The sequence below is a fragment of the Scyliorhinus torazame genome, chromosome 11 (genome assembly GCF_047496885.1).
Source record: "Scyliorhinus torazame isolate Kashiwa2021f chromosome 11, sScyTor2.1, whole genome shotgun sequence".
Classification (NCBI taxonomy): Eukaryota; Metazoa; Chordata; class Chondrichthyes; order Carcharhiniformes; family Scyliorhinidae; genus Scyliorhinus; species Scyliorhinus torazame.
Window position 1 is genome coordinate 210,601,336 of NC_092717.1, and position 20,393 is coordinate 210,621,728.

General features: G+C 45.9%; 1 protein-coding gene across 12 annotated transcripts in view; it reads right to left on the reverse strand.

Moving 5' to 3' along the window:
* adgrb1a (adhesion G protein-coupled receptor B1a) overlaps positions 1–20,393 on the reverse strand; it is an 888,347-nt gene that overhangs the window by 423,891 nt on the left and 444,063 nt on the right. For all 12 annotated transcript variants that reach the window (XM_072468272.1, XM_072468276.1, XM_072468275.1 and 9 more), the window contains one exon: positions 15,950–16,025. In XM_072468272.1, coding sequence (XP_072324373.1) covers positions 15,950–16,025 — 76 coding nt within the window. The remainder of the gene's footprint in view (positions 1–15,949; positions 16,026–20,393) is intronic.

Here is a 20,393-nt window from a genome sequence, read left to right on the forward strand (position 1 = left end):
TGCCAAGGACGACACTCAAACGATTCGCACTGATTCTGAATTAACATTCCCAATTACTATGGCAACCATCTAGTTTTCAAGGCTTTGGGAGTTAGTGCTAACCATTATAGCAGTATCATAACATTGATTTTTTTTTAATGCCACACAAAACATGAGCAGTTCTGTGCCATGTGATAAGAGGTAAGGAGGAGCTAACATCATTCTGAAGATATATAATTAAAATTGGATCAGCTGATAAGAAGCATGTGGTTTGGGAAATACTCTATATAATGTACAGAAAAGAATGTTCCACTTTTCTGCATATTATGTACAACACTTTCATTTATGCTGCGCAATAATACATAATTTTGTACTCCTGTATGCACTTTTGTGCCTCCTTATTGTACATCTATAATAGTTTTCAGGTATTTATTAGCCCCAAGTATCGGCCGAGTATTAGTTTTGCAAGAACGTGCACAAGAATTCTGTGAATCCATTCCTGCTGGGAGCTTTTTTTCAGCCAATCCACTATTTCTACATCTCGCCCCTGCCTATCTGTGGATGTGCAGTGTCACATCACCATTGTATAATCGGTAAGGCATCATCAATCTAAAGCTGCAATCCACAATCTGTAAGAAGGGGCAACCTTTCTGCAAATCAGTATTTCCTAAATTGAGTAAAGATGATGAACTGCTGGAAGCTAACTGCAGCTACTGCTGCAGGGAATTCTGGGAAGTACGCTCTCAGCCTTTCTGTTAAGTTCTGACTTTTGTGGCTGCGTCAATGCTCAGTCTCAGTGCTTTATTACTCCATTGTAAACTGCCTGCAATAGATAAAGTGGGCTAAGCACAAAGTCAACTCAAGGAAGCTGGTTACCATGACAGATCTTAAACATTAAGCAGGGAACAAAAGAGAAGTCAGATGGAGCTTTTTGTTACCGTAAGAATAATTGTGGAATTAACTGTCAGTCAAGACCATTCAATCAGACAGTGTAAACAGTTCCAATGGGTAATAATGCATTTCTGGAGGTGTAAAGGAATTGAAGAGTATTTGTTGTACTCGACTGCCTTGCTGGGTAGACAGATAGAATGAGGACACTGATAACTCAACTTTCAATCTTGCTCAGCAAGGATACCTTACTGCAGCAGTACAGGGCCTTGGTGAGGCCACACGTGGGAATACCGTTTGCAATTTTCATCTCTGAGGCACGATCAATTGAACAAAGATTAGAGTTGGATACAACTGAGGCTTTATTGCTCTAAGATGTGTGGCCTCCCACAGCAGCTGGCGAAATGGCTGCTGAATGGAGGACATGCATATTTATACTCCGCCTATTGGGCGGAGCCAGCAGGCAGGGACTACCGGTGAACCTGTAGTACAGGTCCTACCTTACATCACCTAATACAGGTGCAACAGTGGTTTACCACATTCGCATCCTGTTAAAATTGAGTCCGGCGGGGGTGGTGGAGAACTATATACAGCAATGAATTATATTTCGAGGTGTCAAGGCTATCACCCCCACCTTCCACCAGCGCAGTTACACACATCCTGGTGTGGACTATTAGTGGTCAGGCTTCTGGGGCACAATCTGGTGAGCACCACACAGTTACTGATGCACATCAGGTGGAGGCAGGAACATCCAGGGGAGGCAGCAGTCAGAGGCCTGCTGGATCCCAGGAAACACCTGGGGTGCAGACAGATGCTGAGCCTCTGGATAAGGTTACCCCAGAGCTGATGCAGATAATAGGACATAGCCACGAGATTCAGGAGGGGGCATCAGCGACATCCAGTGAGACATAGCTGATTGGAGGAGTCGCAAAGGCTACGGACGCAGGAGATGTTCCCAACAATGCATGGCACTGAGGCCAACACTGCCAGGGTAACAACTGCAGTGGAAAGCCTGGAGCACAACATCATCATGACTCAGTCTGTGTTGACCATGGTTGAGGGCCTCAACATCATGTCCCATTTGAGGAAGGACATGTCTCAGATGCAGGTGAATATTGTCGAGGCATCAAGAACATGGCCCAGTCACAGAGGAGCATCACATTTTTTTTATTATAAATTTAGAATAATCAATTCATTTTTTCCAATTAAGAGGCAAATTAGTGTGGCCAATCCACTTACCCTGCATATCTTTGGGTTGTGGGGGCGAAACCCATGGGGAGAATGTGTAAACTCCACACAGACATTGACGCAGAGCCGGGATCGGACCTGGGACCTCAGCGCGGTGAGACAGCAATGCTAACCATGGCGCAACCATGCTGCCCTGACAGAGGAGCATCACTGAAGGCATCTACAGCATGGTGGAGACAATGGGGAGCTGCCAGAACATGCAGAGCCAGATGACTCAGAGGCCTCTGGAGCTCACTCAACCTGCCCCTCCATCCCTTGGAGACCCTCAGGGCTCTACAGGCAACATCAGGGAGGAGTAAGCGCTGAAGGCCAGCCGGGGACTGCCAACAAGAAGGCAATGGAGGTCTCCAGTTCCTCCGAATTCTCCCTTCCTGACATCAGCGTATCTCCAGGAAAGCGGGCAGAAAAGGGTGGCATGGCGACGCCAATGATGGTGGGATGTTGGCTGGGGCTCTCCGACTCCAGCTCCTTGGAGGATGTCTGCCAAGGGCATCAAAGCCAAAGGGTGCGGAAAGCAACAGGCTACCTCCACCTCTATATACCTAAACATAGCAATATACCCGAACTGAGCAATAGACCATGAAAGGTCAAAAAGATTGAGGATCACTGAGTGGGAGTCACTATCTGTAGCTAGGGGAGTGGAAATGTCAAACATTCACAATTGAAACATGTTACACCTGAAGTTTTACAAGTGTGAAGCCTCTGTCATGTTAATCCTCACAGAAGGCCTGCCTGCACCCTCACCCGCTGTTGCACCCATCTACCCACCTCCCCCACCGGCCCTTGCATATTGACCCGCTGACAGTGCCGACACGGTATTATCACCTTGGAGGTCATGTTGCACAGGTACTTGGGAGGTGGAACAGGGTAGTCGTGGGGGAGGGGTGTGGGTGTGTGTGTGTGTGGGTGGGGGGGGGGGGGGGGGGATGTGGGATGGTCGTGGAATGGGGAAGAAGGGAAATGGGTGGGAAGGAGGGGAATTGGGTAGGGGGATTTGGGGGAAGGCGGGATGAGGGGGAACGGGTGATTGGGGGAAGGAGGGTATGGGGGATCAGATGATTGGAGGATTGGAGGGATGTGGGAGAAGGGATTGAGGAGAGGGGATTGGGGGGAGGGGGGAACGGGCTAGCTGACAGACAAAGCCTCGTCCTCTGAGAATTGGGTGAGGGTGAGGGCCTCCCTGGTCCTCCGGGCATGCCGGACCCTCGATGTCTGTCCTCCATCCTCCGACACCTCTTCCGACTCCTCCTGTGGGTACTCCCCTTGCTCGTACTGCTGCCCCTCCTGGTCAGACTTCTTCTCCTCCTCATATGATGCCACATGCCCCTCCTCCTCCTCTGGCATGCAGCCCCGCTGCTGTGTCAGGTTGTGGAGGGCACAGCAGACCACCACAAAGTCTGAGACCCTCTGGAGGGTGTACTGCAGTGCACCACCAATGTGGTCCAGGCATTGGAACTGCATTTTAAGCAGTCCAATACACTTCTCAATGGCAGCATGGGTGGCAACATGGACCTCGTTATTTCGGGTCTCCGCTTCCGTCTCTGATCTCCGCATTGGTGTTATCAGCCAGGACCTCGGCAGGTACCCCTTATCACCCAAGAGCCAACCCGTCATTCTGGGGTGGTCCCCAAAGACACCGGGGTTCTCTGAGTGTCCAGGATATAGCTGTCATCCAAGCTCCTCATGTGCATGATCCAACGTTGGTGGTCACACACGAGTTGAACATTCAGGGACTGGAATCCCTTCCATTTATTGATGCCCCGATGTATGAAAGGTGGCATGCATGTCATCAATTACTCCCTGGACCTGAGGCATCCCAGTGATGGTGGAGAATGCTGCAGCCTGGGCATCTTGGTGGGCCTGTCCAGCTCCAAGTTGATAAAATCTGATGCCCGGGCATACAGAACATCCATGACCTCATGGTTGCACTTATGGGCTGTAGCTTGTGAAATGCTGCACAAGAAGTCCTCGCTCGAGTCCTAGAACGAACCATAAGACCATAAGACATAGGAGCAGAATTAGGCCACTCGGCCTATCGTGTCTGCTCCGTCATTCAATCATGGCTGATATTTTCTCATCCCCATTCTCCTGCCTTCTCCCCATAACCCCTGATCCCCTTATTAATCAAGAACCTATATATCTCTGTCTTAACGACACTCAGTGATTTGGCCTCCACAGCCTTCTGCGGCAAAGAGTTCCACAGATTCACCACCCTCTGGCTGTAGAAACTCCTCCTCATCTCTGTTTTAAAGTTTCGTCCCTTTAGTCTGAGATAGTGCCCTCTGCTTCTAGATTTTCTTACAAGTGGAAACATCCTCACCACGTCCACTCTATCCAGGCCTTGCAGTATCTTGTAAGTTTCAATAAGATCCCCCCTCATCCTTTTAAACTCCAACGAGTACAGACCCAGAGTCCTCAACCGTTCCTCATACGACAAGTTTTTCATTCCAGGGATCATTCTTGTCAACCACCTCTGGACCCTTTCCAAGGCCAGCACATCCTTCTTTTGATACGGGGCCCAAAACTGCTCACAATACTCCAAATGGGGTCTGCCCAAAGCCTTATACAACCTCAGATTGCATCCCTGGTCTTGTATTCTAGCCCTCTTGCCATGAATGCTAACATTGCATTTGCCTTCTTCACTGCCGACTGAACCTGCACGTTAACCTTAAGAGAATCCTGAACAAGGACACCCAAGTCCCTTTGTGTTTCTGATTTCCTAAGCATTTCCCCATTTAGAAAATAGTCTGTGCCTAAATTCCTCTTTAGAAAGTGCATAACCTCACACTTTTCCACATTGTATTTCATTTGCCACTTCATTGCCCACTCTCCTAGCTTGTCCAAATTCTTCTGCAGCCCTCTTGCATCCTCAATACTACCTGTCCCTCTACAGATCTTTGTATCATCTGCAAACTTAGCAACAGTGCCTTCAGTTCCTTCTTCCAGATCATTAATGTATATTGTGAAAAGTTGTGGGCCCAGCACAGACCCCTGAGGCACATCACAAGTCACCGGCTGCCATCCTGAAAGAGACCCCTTGATCCCCACTCTCTGCCTTCTGCCAGTCAGACAATCCTCTATCCATGCCAGGATCTTACCCTTAACACCGTGGGTTCTTAACTTATTTAACAGTCTCCTGTGCGGCACCTTGTCAAAGGCCTTCTGGAAATCGAAATAAATCACGTCCACTGGTTCTCCTTTGTCTGACTTCCTTTTTACATCCTCAAAGAACTCTAACAGATTTGTCAGACATGACCTCCCTTTGACAAAGCCATATTGTTATATCTGTAAGGAATTGGAGAAGACACTCACCGGAAGCTAATCCTGGCATCCACCTGTTCCACTGGCACTCAATGTGAAGGTGAACATCCTTGACTTCCAGTGTGTTTAATGTGCAGTGAAGTGCCAGTTACATGCAGCACTCATGACTCAAGCAATAAAAGCATCAGCAATCTGCGGAAGCATTTCTTCAACGGCGTCCTGAGGTGGCTCATTTGTACCAGTGTCATGCACCAGGTCTTGCAGCGTCTTCTTGCTTGAAACCGGATTGACTTCCCCCTGAGCCCGGTGTTCCAGGACCGAGTTATCTTCGAAAAACTTGTCCTTCTTTCCGGCGACAGAATAGGAAGGAAACATCAACAGCAGCCTCCAGGCATTTTCAGCCACCAGCAGGAGCAAGCAGCAAACACAACCTGTAGCTGTGAAGGGCTCTCAAAACCAACAAGGTCAATTCCACATCAGCAATAGCCTTCAGCTGTGAAGCTAGAGGCTGCTCACAGCCAAAGGGAGTTAATGTAACCTCCAGCATATATCCAAGAGACGGGCAATCTGCTGGACGTTTTAGGGAGGATAGACATGCTGCAGCTGTTGATGCCCATATTATGGGTATCCACAATACTGAAAGATGGATTGAAGGTCGCACAGCAATTCCTGTGCCCTTGAGCTGCATGCCAGAAAATGGAAATGACTGCTCACCCCCTCAGCAGTTACTGCGTCAGCTTCATGTTTTTTGAAAGGAATACTAAACCACACCCGCCTGATTTCTCGCTGGAGAGCCAGTTAATTCCTGGGAGGCCAGGGCATTCAACTTGAATCTCGCTAATGAGATGCAAATGAATGCAAATGATGGTTAATGATATGCTCAACATATTTGGGCTTGATCCGTAACTCACAATCGGGTGTGGGCCAGTTAGAAAGCAAACTGATTTGCTCCCGGTGGGAATCTCGATTCTGGCCTTTCCTGCTATTTAACTGGCACGCCCGTATTCGCGCTGGGCGCAACGCGGTTATTAAATTATGCCCTTTCTGAAACAACTTGGTATTTTGATCAGGACAGAAAGAAAATCTAAAATTAGCGTTCCAGGGCTGGAATGGCTATTTGGCAGTAGTTATGACTCAGTAGAACATTAAAAATCCAGTTACACCTCATTAACAAGGTGAAACTTTCTCAGGGGTGCTCACAAAAGGGCAAGTTCACAACAGTTCAGGGATTTCTAATTGATTGCAATCTGTGGGAATTCATTAGCCTGCCCGATGGAGAAGCACATAATCACTGGCAGCGGTTTCTGGATTCCAGATGTTGCCGTCTGTTTCGAGGAGTAATGATGGCGAATGCTGGCAGTTTCGCCAAAATTGCACCACCAAATCTGGGCCCCAGTTATATTGTCACGATGGTCAGTGCTTTTGATCATGAAATATATCAGCAAAGAAGGGAGGAGTGAAATAATGCATAATCACTGTCGGCTCCACTCAAGTAATTCAGCAATTCACTGCTGAGTAATCTGTTGATACCATTATCACTGTCCAAAGGGCAGAAGTTTTGGATCCCATTGTTTTATGTGATGTGTGAGTGCAGATGACATTAATTTCTAGATGACTGATCAAACTCATTCTGCTCTAATGAATCATGGCAAATGAGCTATCATCATTGTATAAAAATGACATATGTACTGACCGCCTGCAGTTCTAAATTGGACATTCAACCAGGCAGTTTCATAATTTAATCTGGTGTATTTACTGATTGGCAATTTGGCAAATTGTTTTTTTATGTACCCAAGTGAAATACAGTGCTTGGTTTGTCTATGTGATGATCACGTTCTCTCGTTCAGAGGCATTCAGTCAATCAAGGGACCCACCATCTGGAAGCTTCTCACACAGAGCTCTACTTATGTTCTTGCTACTGGCCCATCTCTCCCCCCCCCACACCACCATTCTGCAACCCCACCCTCCTTTCCTGTCATCATTTATTTATGGCCTGGGATTGAGGAATAGTTCGAAGCTCGCTTAGGTGTTGTACCAGCTGTGGGCTCATCGCATCCCTGGTGGTTTTTCCCCATGATAGAGCTGCCAGCGTCTGATTTGTTGGCACCTCTCAGCAGGCAGGATTTCCACTCCAGTGTCCTTGGCCCCAGGAAGCCCGCTGCTGTCCATAGAACATAGAACATAGAACATAGAAAATACAGCACAGAACAGGCCCTTCAGCCCACGATGTTGTGCCGAACCTTTGTCCTAGATTAATCATAGATTATCATTGAATTTACAGTGCAGAAGGAGGCCACTCGGCCCTTTGAGTCTGCACCGGCTCCTGGAAAGAGCACCCCACCCAAACCCAACACCTCCACCCAACACCAAGGGCAATTTTGGACATTAAGGGCAATTTATCATTGGCCAATTCACCTAACCTGCACATCTTTGGACTGTGGGAGGAAACCGGAGCACCCGGAGGAAACCCACGCAGACACGGGGAGGACGTGCAGACTCCGCACAGACAGTGACCCAAGCCGGAATCAAACCTGGGACCCTGGAGCTGTGAAGCATTGTGCTATCCACAATGCTACCGTGCTGCCCTTAAGAACAAATAAATCTACACTATATCATTTTACCGTAATCCATGTACCTATCCAATAGCTGCTTGAAGGTCCCTAATGTTTCCGACTCAACTACTTCCACAGGCAGTGCATTCCATGCCCCCACTACTCTCTGGGTAAAGAACCTACCTCTGATATCGCTCCTATATCTTCCACCTTTCACCTTAAATTTATGTCCCCTTGTAATGGTTTGTTCCACCCGGGAAAAAGTCTCTGACTGTCTACTCCATCTATTCCCCGATCATCTTATAAACCTCTATCAAGTCGCCCCTCATCCTTCTCCGTTCTAATGAGAAAAGGCCTAGCACCCTCAACCTTTCCTCGTAAGACCTACTCTCCATTCCAGGCAGCATCCTGGTAAATCTTCTTTGCACCTTTTCCAAAGCTTCCACATCCTTCCTAAAATGAGGCGACCAGAACTGTACACAGTACTCCAAATGTGGCCTTACCAAAGTTTTGTACAGCTGCATCATCACCTCACGGCTCTTAAATTCAATCCCTCTGTTAATGAACGCGAGCACACCAGAGGCCTTCTTCACAGCTCTATCCACTTGAGTAGCAACTTTCAAAGATGTATGAACATAGACCCCAAGATCTCTCTGCTCCTCCACATTGCCAAGAACTCTACCGTTAACCCTGTATTCCGCATTCATATTTGTCCTTCCAAAATGGACAACCTCACACTTTTCAGGGTTAAACTCCATCTGCCACTTCTCAGCCCAGCTCTGCATCCTGTCTATGTCTCTTTGCAGCCGACAACAGCCCTCCTCACTATCCACAACTCCACCAATCTTCGTATCGTCTGCAAATTTACTGACCCACCCTTCAACTCCCTCATCCAAGTCATTAATGAAAATCACAAACAGCAGAGGACCCAGAACTGATCCCTGCGGTACGCCACTGGTAACTGGGATCCAGGCTGAATATTTAACATCCACCACCACTCTCTGACTTCCATCGGTTAGCCAGTTCGTTATCCAACTGGCCAAATTTCCCACTATCCCATGCCTCCTTACTTTCTGCATAAGCCTACCATGGGGAACCTTATCAAATGCCTTACTAAAATCCATGTACACTACATCCACTGCTTTACCTTCATCCACATGCTTGGTCACCTCCTCAAAGAATTCAATAAGACTTGTAAGGCAAGACCTACCCCTCACAAATCCGTGCTGACTATCCCTAATCAAGCAGTGTCTTTCCAGATGCTCAGAAATCCTATCCTTCAGTACCCTTTCCATTACTTTGCCTACCACCGAAGTAAGACTAACTGGCCTGTAATTCCCAGGGTTATCCCTAGTCCCTTTTTTGAACAGGGGCACGACATTCGCCACTCTCCAATCCCCTGGTACCACCCCTGTTGACAGTGAGGACGAAAAGATCATTGCCAACGGCTCTGCAATTTCATCTCTTGCTTCCCATAGAATCCTTGGATATATGCCGTCAGGCCCGGGGGACTTGTCTATCCTCAAGTTTTTCAAAATGCCCAACACATCTTCCTTCCTAACAAGTATTTCCTCGAGCTTACCAATCTGTCCTCTCCAACAATATCGCCCCTCTCATTTGTAAATACAGAAGAAAAGTACTCGTTCAAGACCTCTCCTATCTCTTCAGACTCAATACACAATCTCCCGCTACTGTCCTTGATCGGACCTACCCTTGCTCTAGTCATTCTCATATTTCTCACATATGTCTAAAAGGCCTTGGGGTTTTCCTTGATCCTACCCGCCAAAGATTGTTCATGCCCTCTCTTAGCTCTCCTAATCCCTTTCTTCAGTTCCCTCCTGGCTATCTTGTATCCCTCCAATGCCCTGTCTGAACCTTGTTTCCTCAGCCTTACGTAAGTCTCCTTTTTCCTCTTAACAAGACATTCAACCTCTCTTGTCAACCATGGTTCCCTCACTCGACCATCTCTTCCCTGCCTGACAGGGACATACATATCAAGGACACGTAGCACCTGTTCCTTGAACAAGTCCCACATTTCACTTGTGTCCTTCCCTGACAGCCTATGTTCCCAACTTATGCATTTCAATTCTTGTCTGACAACATCGTATTTACCCTTCCCCCAATTGTAAACCTTGCCCTGTTGCACGTACCTATCCCTCTCCATTACTAAAGTGAAAGTCACAGAATTGTGGTCACTATCTCCAAAATGCTCCCCCACTAACAAATCTATCACTTGCCCTGGTTCATTACCCAGTACTAAATCCAATATTGCCCCTCCTCTGGTCGGACAATCTACATACTGTGTTAGAAAAGCTTCCTGGACACACTGCACAAACACCACCCCATCCAAACTATTTGATCGAAAGAGTTTCCACTCAATATTTGGGAAGTTAAAGTCGCCCATGACTTCTACCCTATGACTTCTGCACCTTTCCAAAATCTGTTTCCCAATCTGTTCCTCCACATCTCTGCTACTATTGGGGGGCCAATAGAAAACTCCTAACAAGGTGACTGCTCCTTTCCTATTTCTGACTTCAACCCATACTACCTCAATAGGGTGATACTCCTCGAACTGCCTTTCTGCAGCTGTTATACTATCTCTAATTAATAATGCCACCCCCCACCTCTTTTACCACCCTCCCTAATCTTAGTGAAACATCTATAACCAGGGACCTCCAACAACCATTTCTGCCCCTCTTCTATCCAAGTTTCCGTGATGGCCACCACATCGTAGTCCCAAGTACCGATCCATGCCTTAAGTTCACCCACCTTATTCCTGATACTTCTTGCGTTGAAGTATACACACTTAAGTGCCTGCATTTAATACGATGGGCATTCGCTCAAAATGGCAACAGAGGGCTTTCGCCAGCTCTGCAGCTGGCAGGCAAGACCTCCGTCACCTCCATTAAATACAGCTCAACATTTCTGTTCTGATGAAAGTCAACTCTGCTTTTCTACCTCCACAGATGCTAGCCCTGTTGAGTGTTTCCAGCATTTTCTGTTTTAATCTCAAATAAGTGATCTGGGCTATATATCACACTATTTTATATCAAGTTGTTTTCATCTATATTGTGAAAAGTTTATCCAATTTGGGAAACTATTCAAAGGAATGAGCATGGTACACCAGGGAATTTTGTGGTTCTGTCCTATCTGGTCACCTTAAGGCTTCCAGCATATTGTATCTCTGCAAAGTGGTGCATGACTTTTTAAAAATTCATTCACGGGAAGTGGGCGTCGCTGGCTAGGCCAGCATTGTTGCTCATTCCCTCGGTGCCCCTGAGAAAGTGGTGGTGAACTGCTTTCATGACTTGCTACCCCTTCCACAAAAATTGAACCCCTCTACCACCATCGAACAGTGGCAGCCGTGTGTACCATCTACACGATGTACTGCAGGAACTCGCCAAAGTTCCTTACAAACACACAACCACTACCATCTGGAAGGACAAGAGCAGCAGATACCTGGGAACCCCACCACCTGGAGTTTCCCCTCCAAGTCACTCACCACCCGACTTGGAAATATATTGCCGTTTCTTCACTATTGCTGGGTCAAAATCCTTCCCTAACAGCACAGTGGGCATTCGTACACCTCAGGGACTGCAGTGGTTCAAGAAGGCCATTTACCACCACCTTCTGAAGGGCAACTTCGAATGGGCAATAAATGCTGACCTAAGCAGCGACGCCCACACCCCGTAAATTAATTTAACAAAAAACCATGACGAATCTCAGTCATCAATGGCAAGCTTAGAGGCCTTTACAACATGGTAACCTTGTATAATTACGTTGTATATGTTGAGAATAACGCAGCTGTTGTGTAAAAGCTGGGCAAGGAACAAAAGATTGTTCCTCTCAGGCTTAATGATATCAGTATTCTGCAATTGTCCCACTGGCCTTTAATGCACTCCAGTTGCTGCCTAGATAAATCCTACTAACCTGCCATTTGATCAATACATACGTGCATGGACTCAAGCTGTGTTCATTCAACAACCATTTCAGTGCACAAAGTAAGCTCTGCATACAAATGTGGGATTACTAACGTCATAACCTCCCATGAGGACCATGGGGAGACTATCATTGATCTCCCCACGCTCGTGGAGTACGAGCTTCCCAGGGAGGGGCCGGAGGCCAACCACCTGGGGCTCATTATGAGCTGACATGAAAGCAGGCCCAAAACAGGGCCTGGTGTGGTTAGTCCTCCCAGCTAGGATTGCACTGGGAGCGATATGCTGTGTTATGCAGACCTTTGTCAATAGTGTAAATAAATCGATGTCCGTTTACCATCAGCCACCTCTGAATCATTAAAACTTATAGGATGGACTTCAGTATCTGTTATTCAATGTACACAGAAAATACCCTGCAGCTACTGATCCAACGTGAGTGCTTTGAATAATTTTCTTTTTCACTATTTGGTCTTCATCATAAATCCACCTCTGTTGGTTTTACTGCTGATGGTAGCACACTGCAATAAGACTGTTTCTCCATGGTGGCGGCCAGGTAATGGGGCAGGTAAAATGTTCATGTATCTCAGTTAAATAACATCTATAAAGACAGAGAGGCTTCTTTTCCCAATATGCTGACAATGCACATTCTAGAAACCATGTAAGTGACAGTCTTTGAAAGGCTTAGAGAAGGTCAATTTAGGGGTAACAACTTGAATAGGTACTCAAAAGAACAAAAGGTAATTATCCTGAAATATCTCCACTTCATTTCTCCCTGTTAAAAATAATTATTTCTCTAATGGTTTAATAAATTATTGCACAATGTGGTACAGTAATGATTGGGAAGGTCTAAAATCCTGTTCCCAATCTATACTAAATTGCCTGACCTCAACTTGTACTGCAAATGGACTTATCATCTGCTAACAATAAAAAGATATAAAAAACGGCAGAATGTTACCTGCTCAGGATCAGTACTTGGTGACCCAACTAGAAAGTGCTCCTGTGCGAATGCCAGATACGCACATATGATCAGGAGTAGGCCATTCAGCCCCTTGAGCCTGTCCTACCATTCAACAAGATCATGGATGATCTGAAACCTAATCCATATCCCTTAATATCTCTGCTGAACAAAAATCTATCCATCTCAGATTTAAACTTAACAACTGATCTAGCTTCAACTGCTGTTTGTTGGAGAGAGTTCCAGACCTCTACCACCCTTTGAGTGAAGACGTTCTTCCTAAAGTCTCTCCTGAAAATATAGCCCTAATTTTTAGACTATGCCCCCTCACTTAGGATCTCCAACCAGTGGAAATAATTTATCTTTATCTACCCTGTCTTCCCTGTAAATATCCTGAATACTTCAATTAGATAACCCTTTAACCTTCTAAATTATAGTGAAAACAGGGCCAATTGAGTAATCTCTCCTCGTAACTTAACCCCTGTGGTCCAGGTGTAATTTTTGTAAACCTAGACTGCACTCTCTCCAAGGCTTAAATATCCTTCCTAAGGTGTGGCACCCAGAGTATCCCAAGTGGGGTCTAACCAGGGTTTTGTATAGCTGTAGCATAACCCCTTTGTCTTTACATTCCAGTCCTCCAGATATAAAAGCTAGCATTCCATTAGCCTTTTTGTTTAGTTTTTTCACTTGTTCCTGGTATTTTAAGGGCCTATGCACCTGAACTGCCAAGTCTCTTTGGACATCCACTGCACCTAACCTCATTCCATTTATAAAGTACCCTGTTCTACCCTTTTTTTTGGTCCAAAATGGATAACCTCACACTGGCTTACGTTAAATTTCATCTGCCACAATTTTGCTCATCCACCTGGTCTGTCAATATCTCCTTACAATTTTCTGCTATCATCTAAGTTGCCTATAATGCCACGGAACTTTGCATCATCTGCAAATTTGGATATATGACATTCTAAGCCATCTTTCAAGTCATTAATGAATAATGTGAATCATTGAGGTCCAACACAGATCCCTGTGGTACACCACTCATCACCTCCAATTAGAGTAATTACCCATTATCCCCACGCTCTGTCCTGCCACTCAACCAATTACTGAACCATGTTAATAATTTTCCCTCAGCTCCGTGGGCTGCCAGTTTAGTAAACAGGCTCTTCTGTGGGACTTTGTCAAATGTCTTCTGGAAGTCCATATAAATTTTTAAAAATAAAATAAATTTAGAGTACCCAATTCATTTTTTCCAATTAAGGGACAATTTAGTATGTTCAATCCACCTACTATGCACATCTTTTTTGGGTTGTGGGGACGAAACCCACGCAAACACGGGGAGGATGTGCAAACTCCACACGGACAGTGACCCAGAGCCGGGATCGAACCTGGGACCTCGGCGCCGTGAGACTGCACTGCAATCCACTGAGCCACCGTGCTGCCCCCAGGAAGCCCATATACATGACATTCATAGATATTCCTTAGCCTCGTACCTATCTTAGTCACCTCTTCAAAAATTTTAATAAGGTTAGTCAGGCATGATCTTCCCTTCACAAATCCATGCTCTCTGACCCTGATCGACCAAACGTTTGCAAGCTGTTCAGTCACTACATCCCTGATTATAAACTCCAGCAATTTTCCACCACAGACGCTAGGCTAACCAAACGAGGGTAAACTCAAAGAGAATGGTTCCTCTTGTGGGGCAATCTAGATCAAAGGGACACAGTTTAAAAATAATGGGTTTCCCATTTAAGCAAAGATGATGAGGAACTTCTTCTCTCAGAGGGTTATTACATTTGGAATTCACTTCCCAGAGAGTAGTGTGGGCTCTAACATTGAATATATTCAGGGCTCAGTTAGATATATTTTTGATTGACAATGGGGTCAAGGGTTATGGAGACATGCAGGAAAATGGAGTTAAGGCCACAATCAGGTCAATCATGGTCTTATTGAATGGCAGGGCAGGTTTGATGGGTGGAATACTCTTATGGACTTATGGATCAGGCAAAGCTTTGAACAATATTATGAAGAGTGGAAACTGCTTGGACCTGGAGACCTGCAAATTCCTGTGGCATTTTATCTCGTTGAGAGCCGAAGAAAAGATGAATAAAAGGATAGAGAAATGTATATTTTAACAGATTCAGCTGGAGTTTCCTCTTGGTCGACTGATTGGATGCTGTAACTTCTGTAGAAATCCAGATGACACTGCGTACAGAGGATTTATGTCAAAGTTATGGCAATCAACTGATTAAATTCACAGTGTCCGCTGCCATTTTTTATTCTGTTGAGGTAATTATTATGTAGAATTATTAATCAACTCAGGGAGAGTTATTTGGGCATCACATTTGCACACAAAATTATATAATGATCCTTTCAGTAGACTTTTGTTGAACCTCAGAGTCAACTATTATTTCCTTTCAGGCAAAGATGTAAAAGGCAAATGTGATGGAAATAATATAAGATCCCCTGTCACGAAATACTGATAATTGCAAAAGTAAGTAACATTAATCCATGGTGGTCAACATTTGTAATCTGACTGGATTTCCTTGAAGGGAATGTTACCCAAATATCTAAAGTCGCCATAGACCCGGATGACCATTAGATGATTTCCCCTTTGAGGGAGAGAACTGAGTGGTGTTGATTTAATTGAGGGTCACCACACCTAAGGCGAGGGGCGAGGTTAAGAAGGCGTGGCCTTCTTGAATAACCTCAGTCGGTATGGGAATTGAACCTGCACTGTTGACCTCACTCAGCATCACAAACCAGCTGACCAGCTAACTGAGCTAAACCGGCCAAATATGTACAGACAGAGCGAACTGTAGAATTCTACAGAAGACGCCTTTAATATGAACGTTACGCATCCTAATTTCAAGGAAAAAACACACAGGATAAATAAGGGCCAAACACTTAACATTCACTTAGTTCTGTGTCACTTTTGTTTTACAATTGCTCCTTTGAAGTGCGTGAGGACATTTTATGAGGGTGAAGGTACCATGTAAATATAAGCTGTTGTCAGCCCCAAGAGTTTTCATCTCCCCACACGAGGACTTTTTGTTTCCTTGGGCGTTACTGAAGAAGCTGATCATGTTATCTATTTAAAATAAGTTCAGTATGAGCTGAATTAGGATTACCTTTGAAGATCCAGAAATGCCCCCAGGTTTCTATAGAGGACAGTTCCTATCACGTAAACTGAAGAGTCGTCTGGTTCTGCAAATATAAGTACAGATTTATCACTCACTCATGTAGAATTGTTGACAAGCTTAGACAGGTCTTAACAAAGAGCTTAAAAGGCAATTATAAAGTGATTAAACACATCCTCCCAAAAAAGTCGAAGACTTATTACGATCATGGAAAAATATATTCCGTGGGTAACCTATATAGAAAATTGCGAAGATATTGCCACAGCATCTCTCCTTCTTTGACCTTCAACCTATTACCTAATCACGACGCCTTGATTCATCTTGACTTCTCGGACAATTTTCAGGATTAGTCACGCCCATTAATTATAATTTTGGATTGGTGAATGAAGCCCGAAGACTGTTCATTTCTTCCACTCCTCTTTTCCCCTCCCCCACCACCCAGAGGCCCTAATTTGTCCATTGATAAGGTTGGTTTAAGCAAAGTGACTTACTAATTGCAAAATGTTTGGCTGGAATTAAATGCTTGGAGGGAGATACGTAACCACTTATGTCTCCTTCCAGACTCCATTTTTTTCTGCATCACTACACATAGCATGCATCAATTTTATTTATATTTGTTACATTTGAAAACTTAAAAACCTTTGTTGAATGGCAGTAAATGTAAATTAATTTGTGAATAAATGTTTTAACCCACAGATGGTTCATTGAAGATGTAAGCCTTTGCTTGAAAATGAGTCTGTTACAGATTCAAATTCTGGACCAGAAACGCAAACACATCTGTAGATTGACACTTCAGTGCAATGTTAGGTGAGTGCTGCACGGTCAGATTTGCTACCTTTTGGATGAGATATTAAAACAAGTCCTAGACTGTCTTCAAATGTTCGTAAGGCTATAGGTGTGGATGGTGTGCTGGGGCCCGCGAATCACATCTACATGTTCTAGGCATTCCCAAGACTGAGGGGGTTGTTGCAGGGGTTCTTCAATGTGATGTCCTAGATGCTGCGTGTGGAGGTGGTTCCGAGTCTGGAGGTGGCAACATTTGGTGTGTCAGAAGTCCCGGGAGTCCAGGGTGGGTAGAGGAGATGATATATTGTCCTTTGCCTCCCTGGAGCCCGGAGACTGATTTTGTTGGGGTGCCGGCACTCAGAAGCTACTGAAATCGGGGGGGTGGGTAATGGACCTGGCAGAATTCCTGAGGTTGGAGAAGGTTAAGTTAACTCTGCAGGGGTTGGTAGAGGGGTTCAGCTGGAGGTGGAAACCGTTCATCGATTTATTCAAGGAGGATTACGGGATCAGCAAGGGGGACGGGAATTTTTTGGGGTGGTAAGGAGGATAAAATGAGGAAGGCAGGGTGTGGTGGGGTGTTGGTGTCAGGGTAGTTGTAGGATTGTTTGCTTGTTGGGTTGATGTACTGTTCTTCTAACATTCTCTGTATATTTGTTAGATGCCGTGAATAAAAATATTTTTAATAAAAGTGTTTGTCAGGATTTTGAGAAGTACAAGGGAGCAAATCAGCAGAGATATTAGTGGAATACAGAAAGTGCAGGATGGAGCTTAAGAAAGCAATTCGGAGAGCAAAGAAGGAAAATGAGAAAGGTCTGGCTGGTAAGAGTGGGGTAAATCCTAAGATATTCTCTAAGTATATCAATGGAAAGAGGATAACCAGGGAAAGCGTAGGACCCATTAGTGACCAAGGGGGTAATCTGTGGGTGGAGCCAGAGGACATTTGTATGTGCTGAATTAATATTTCACATCTGACTTCACCAAGAGAATGAGGGTGTAGGTATGGAACTCAGGGAAAGAGACTGTGAGGTTCTTGAGAAAATTGTCTTAGGGAGAGACAAGGGGCGGGATTCTCCGCTAACCGGCAGACGTGCTGTACCGGTGCCAAAGAGCGGCGTGAACCACTCCAGCGCCGGGCTGCCCAGAAGTTGTGGAATCCTCCGCACTTCCGGGGACTAGGCCGGCGCTGGAGTGGTTGGTGCCGCGCCAACCGCCATCGAAGGGCCTCCGCCGGCCGGCGTGACTTGGTGCATGCGCAGAAGCACCAGCGTGTTCTGGTGCATGCGCAGAACCGCTGCCATGATCCCTGCACATGCGCAGGGGGTTTCTTCTCTGTGCCGGCCATGATGGAGCTTTACAGAGGCCGGAGCGGAGGTAAAGAGTGCTCCCATGGCACAGCCCCGCCCGCAGATTGGTGGGCCCCGATCGCGGGCCAGGCCACCATGGGAGCCCCCTCCCTCCGGGGCCGGATCCCCCCGTGTCCCCCCCCCCCCCCCCCCAGGACTCCACAGGCCGCCCTCAGAGCCAGGCCGAAAACAGGCGACCGCTGCCAACGGCCCCCAACTGGCGTGACATGATCTCTGCCCCCGCCAAAAAAACGGCGCTGGAGAATTCGGCAGCCGGCGTCGAAGCGGCGGGGTGGGATTCACGCCGCCCGCCCAGTGATTCTTCGACCCGGCGGGGGATCGGAGAATCCCGTCCAAGATATTGGAGGTGCTGCCAGGCTTAAAAGTGAACAAAATTCCAAGTCCGGATGAATTGTGCCCCCAGGTTTCTGGGAGGTCAGGGAGGCGATTGCAAGGGCTCTGACTCAAATTTTTTATTTCTCTCTGTCACAGCGGAGGTGTCAGAGGACTGGTGAAGAGCTAATGTGGTCCCACTATTTAAGAAGTTTTGTAGAGATAAGCTAGGTAACTATTGCCCAATGAGTGTCATGTCAGTGGCAGGGAAACTATTATCATAGAATTATCATAGAATTTACCGTGCAGAAGGAGGCCATTTGGCCCATCGAGTCTGCACCGGCTCTTGGAAAGAGCACCCTACCCAAGGTCCACACTTCCACCCTATCCCCATAACCCAGTCACCCCACCCAACACTAAGGGCAAATTGGAGAAAACTTTGAAGGAGAGAATCTATTTCCACTTGGAGAGGCAAGTTTTAATCAGGAATAGTCAGTATGGCTTTGTCAGAGGGAAGTCATGCCTAATGAATGTGACTGAATATTTTGAGGAGGTGACCAGGTGTGTAGATGAGGATATTGCAGTTGATTTCGTTTATATGGATTTCAGCAAAGCCTTGACAAGGTCCCACATGGGATACTTGTAAAGAAGGCAAATGCACATGGGATACAGAGTAATTTGATAAGGTGGATTGAAAATTGTCTTCGTTGTGGGAGACAGCGGGTGAAGACAAATGGCTGCTTTAGTTACTGGAAGCCAGTGTCCAGTGGTGTACCACAGGGATCTGTGCTGGGTCCCCTATTATTCATCATTTATATAAACGGCACAGATGACTATGTGGGGGGTAGGATCAATAACTTTGCGGATGACATAAAGATTGGCCTGGTGGTTAACTGTGAGGTTGAGTGTCTTGGGTTGAAGGATGATATAGATGGGATGGTCAAATGGTCAAGTAGCAGATGGCATCTAACCCAGCAAAGTATGAGATGATGCACTTTGGACGGAGAAATCTGACAAGGAAGTATTCAATGAATGGCATGACACTGGAAGTTCCGGGGAAGAAAGAGACCTGGATGTGTTTGTCCATAGACCTCTGGCAGCCAGATGCCAGGTTAATCGGGTGGCGAAAAAGGCATTTGGAACACTTGCTATTGAGGCATAGATTACAAAAGCAGGGAGGTCATGTTGGAGTTGTAGAACATTTTGGTGACGCCACAGCTGGAATACTGTGTGCAATTTTAGTCACCACATTATAGGAAAGATGTGCTTGTACTGGAGGGAATGCAAAGGAGATTCACCAGCATTTTGCCTGGGATGGAACATTTAATTTAGGAAAAGAGGTTGGATAGTCTTGGTTGTTTTTGTTGGAGCAGAGAGGACTGAGGGGGGCCTGAGCGAGGTGTACAAGATTATGAGGGGCAAGGACAGGGTGGATAGGGAGCAGTTGTTCCCCTTAGTTGAAGGGTCAGTCACAAGAGATTCAAGGTGAGGGGCAGGAGGTTTAGGGGGGATGTGAGGAAGTATTTTTTGACTCAGAGAGAATGGAATGCACTGCCTAGGAGGGTGGTAGAGGCAGGTTGCTTCACATCCTTTAAAAGTACCTGGATGAGCACTTGGCACGTCATAAAATTCAAAACTATGGGCCAAATACTCGAAAATGAGATTAGGTATGCAGGTCAGGTGTTTTTAATGTGTTGGTGCAGGCTTGATGGGCCGAATGGCATCTTCAGCACTGTATTTTCTGTGATTCTGTAAAAGATTCTATGAACTGATTAAAAAAAAGGATGACCTAGCAACATGTACCCCAGAAATAAATAAAAAATCTGGTTATGATCACCTTGTTGTTTGAGACTTTGCTGTGCATAACTTGGCTGCTGCAATTCTTATATTATATTTCAAAATACCTCATTAGTCAACAAGCAACCCTGCTGTGAAGGGTGCGATATAATACAAATTATTCCTTTAATTCAAGA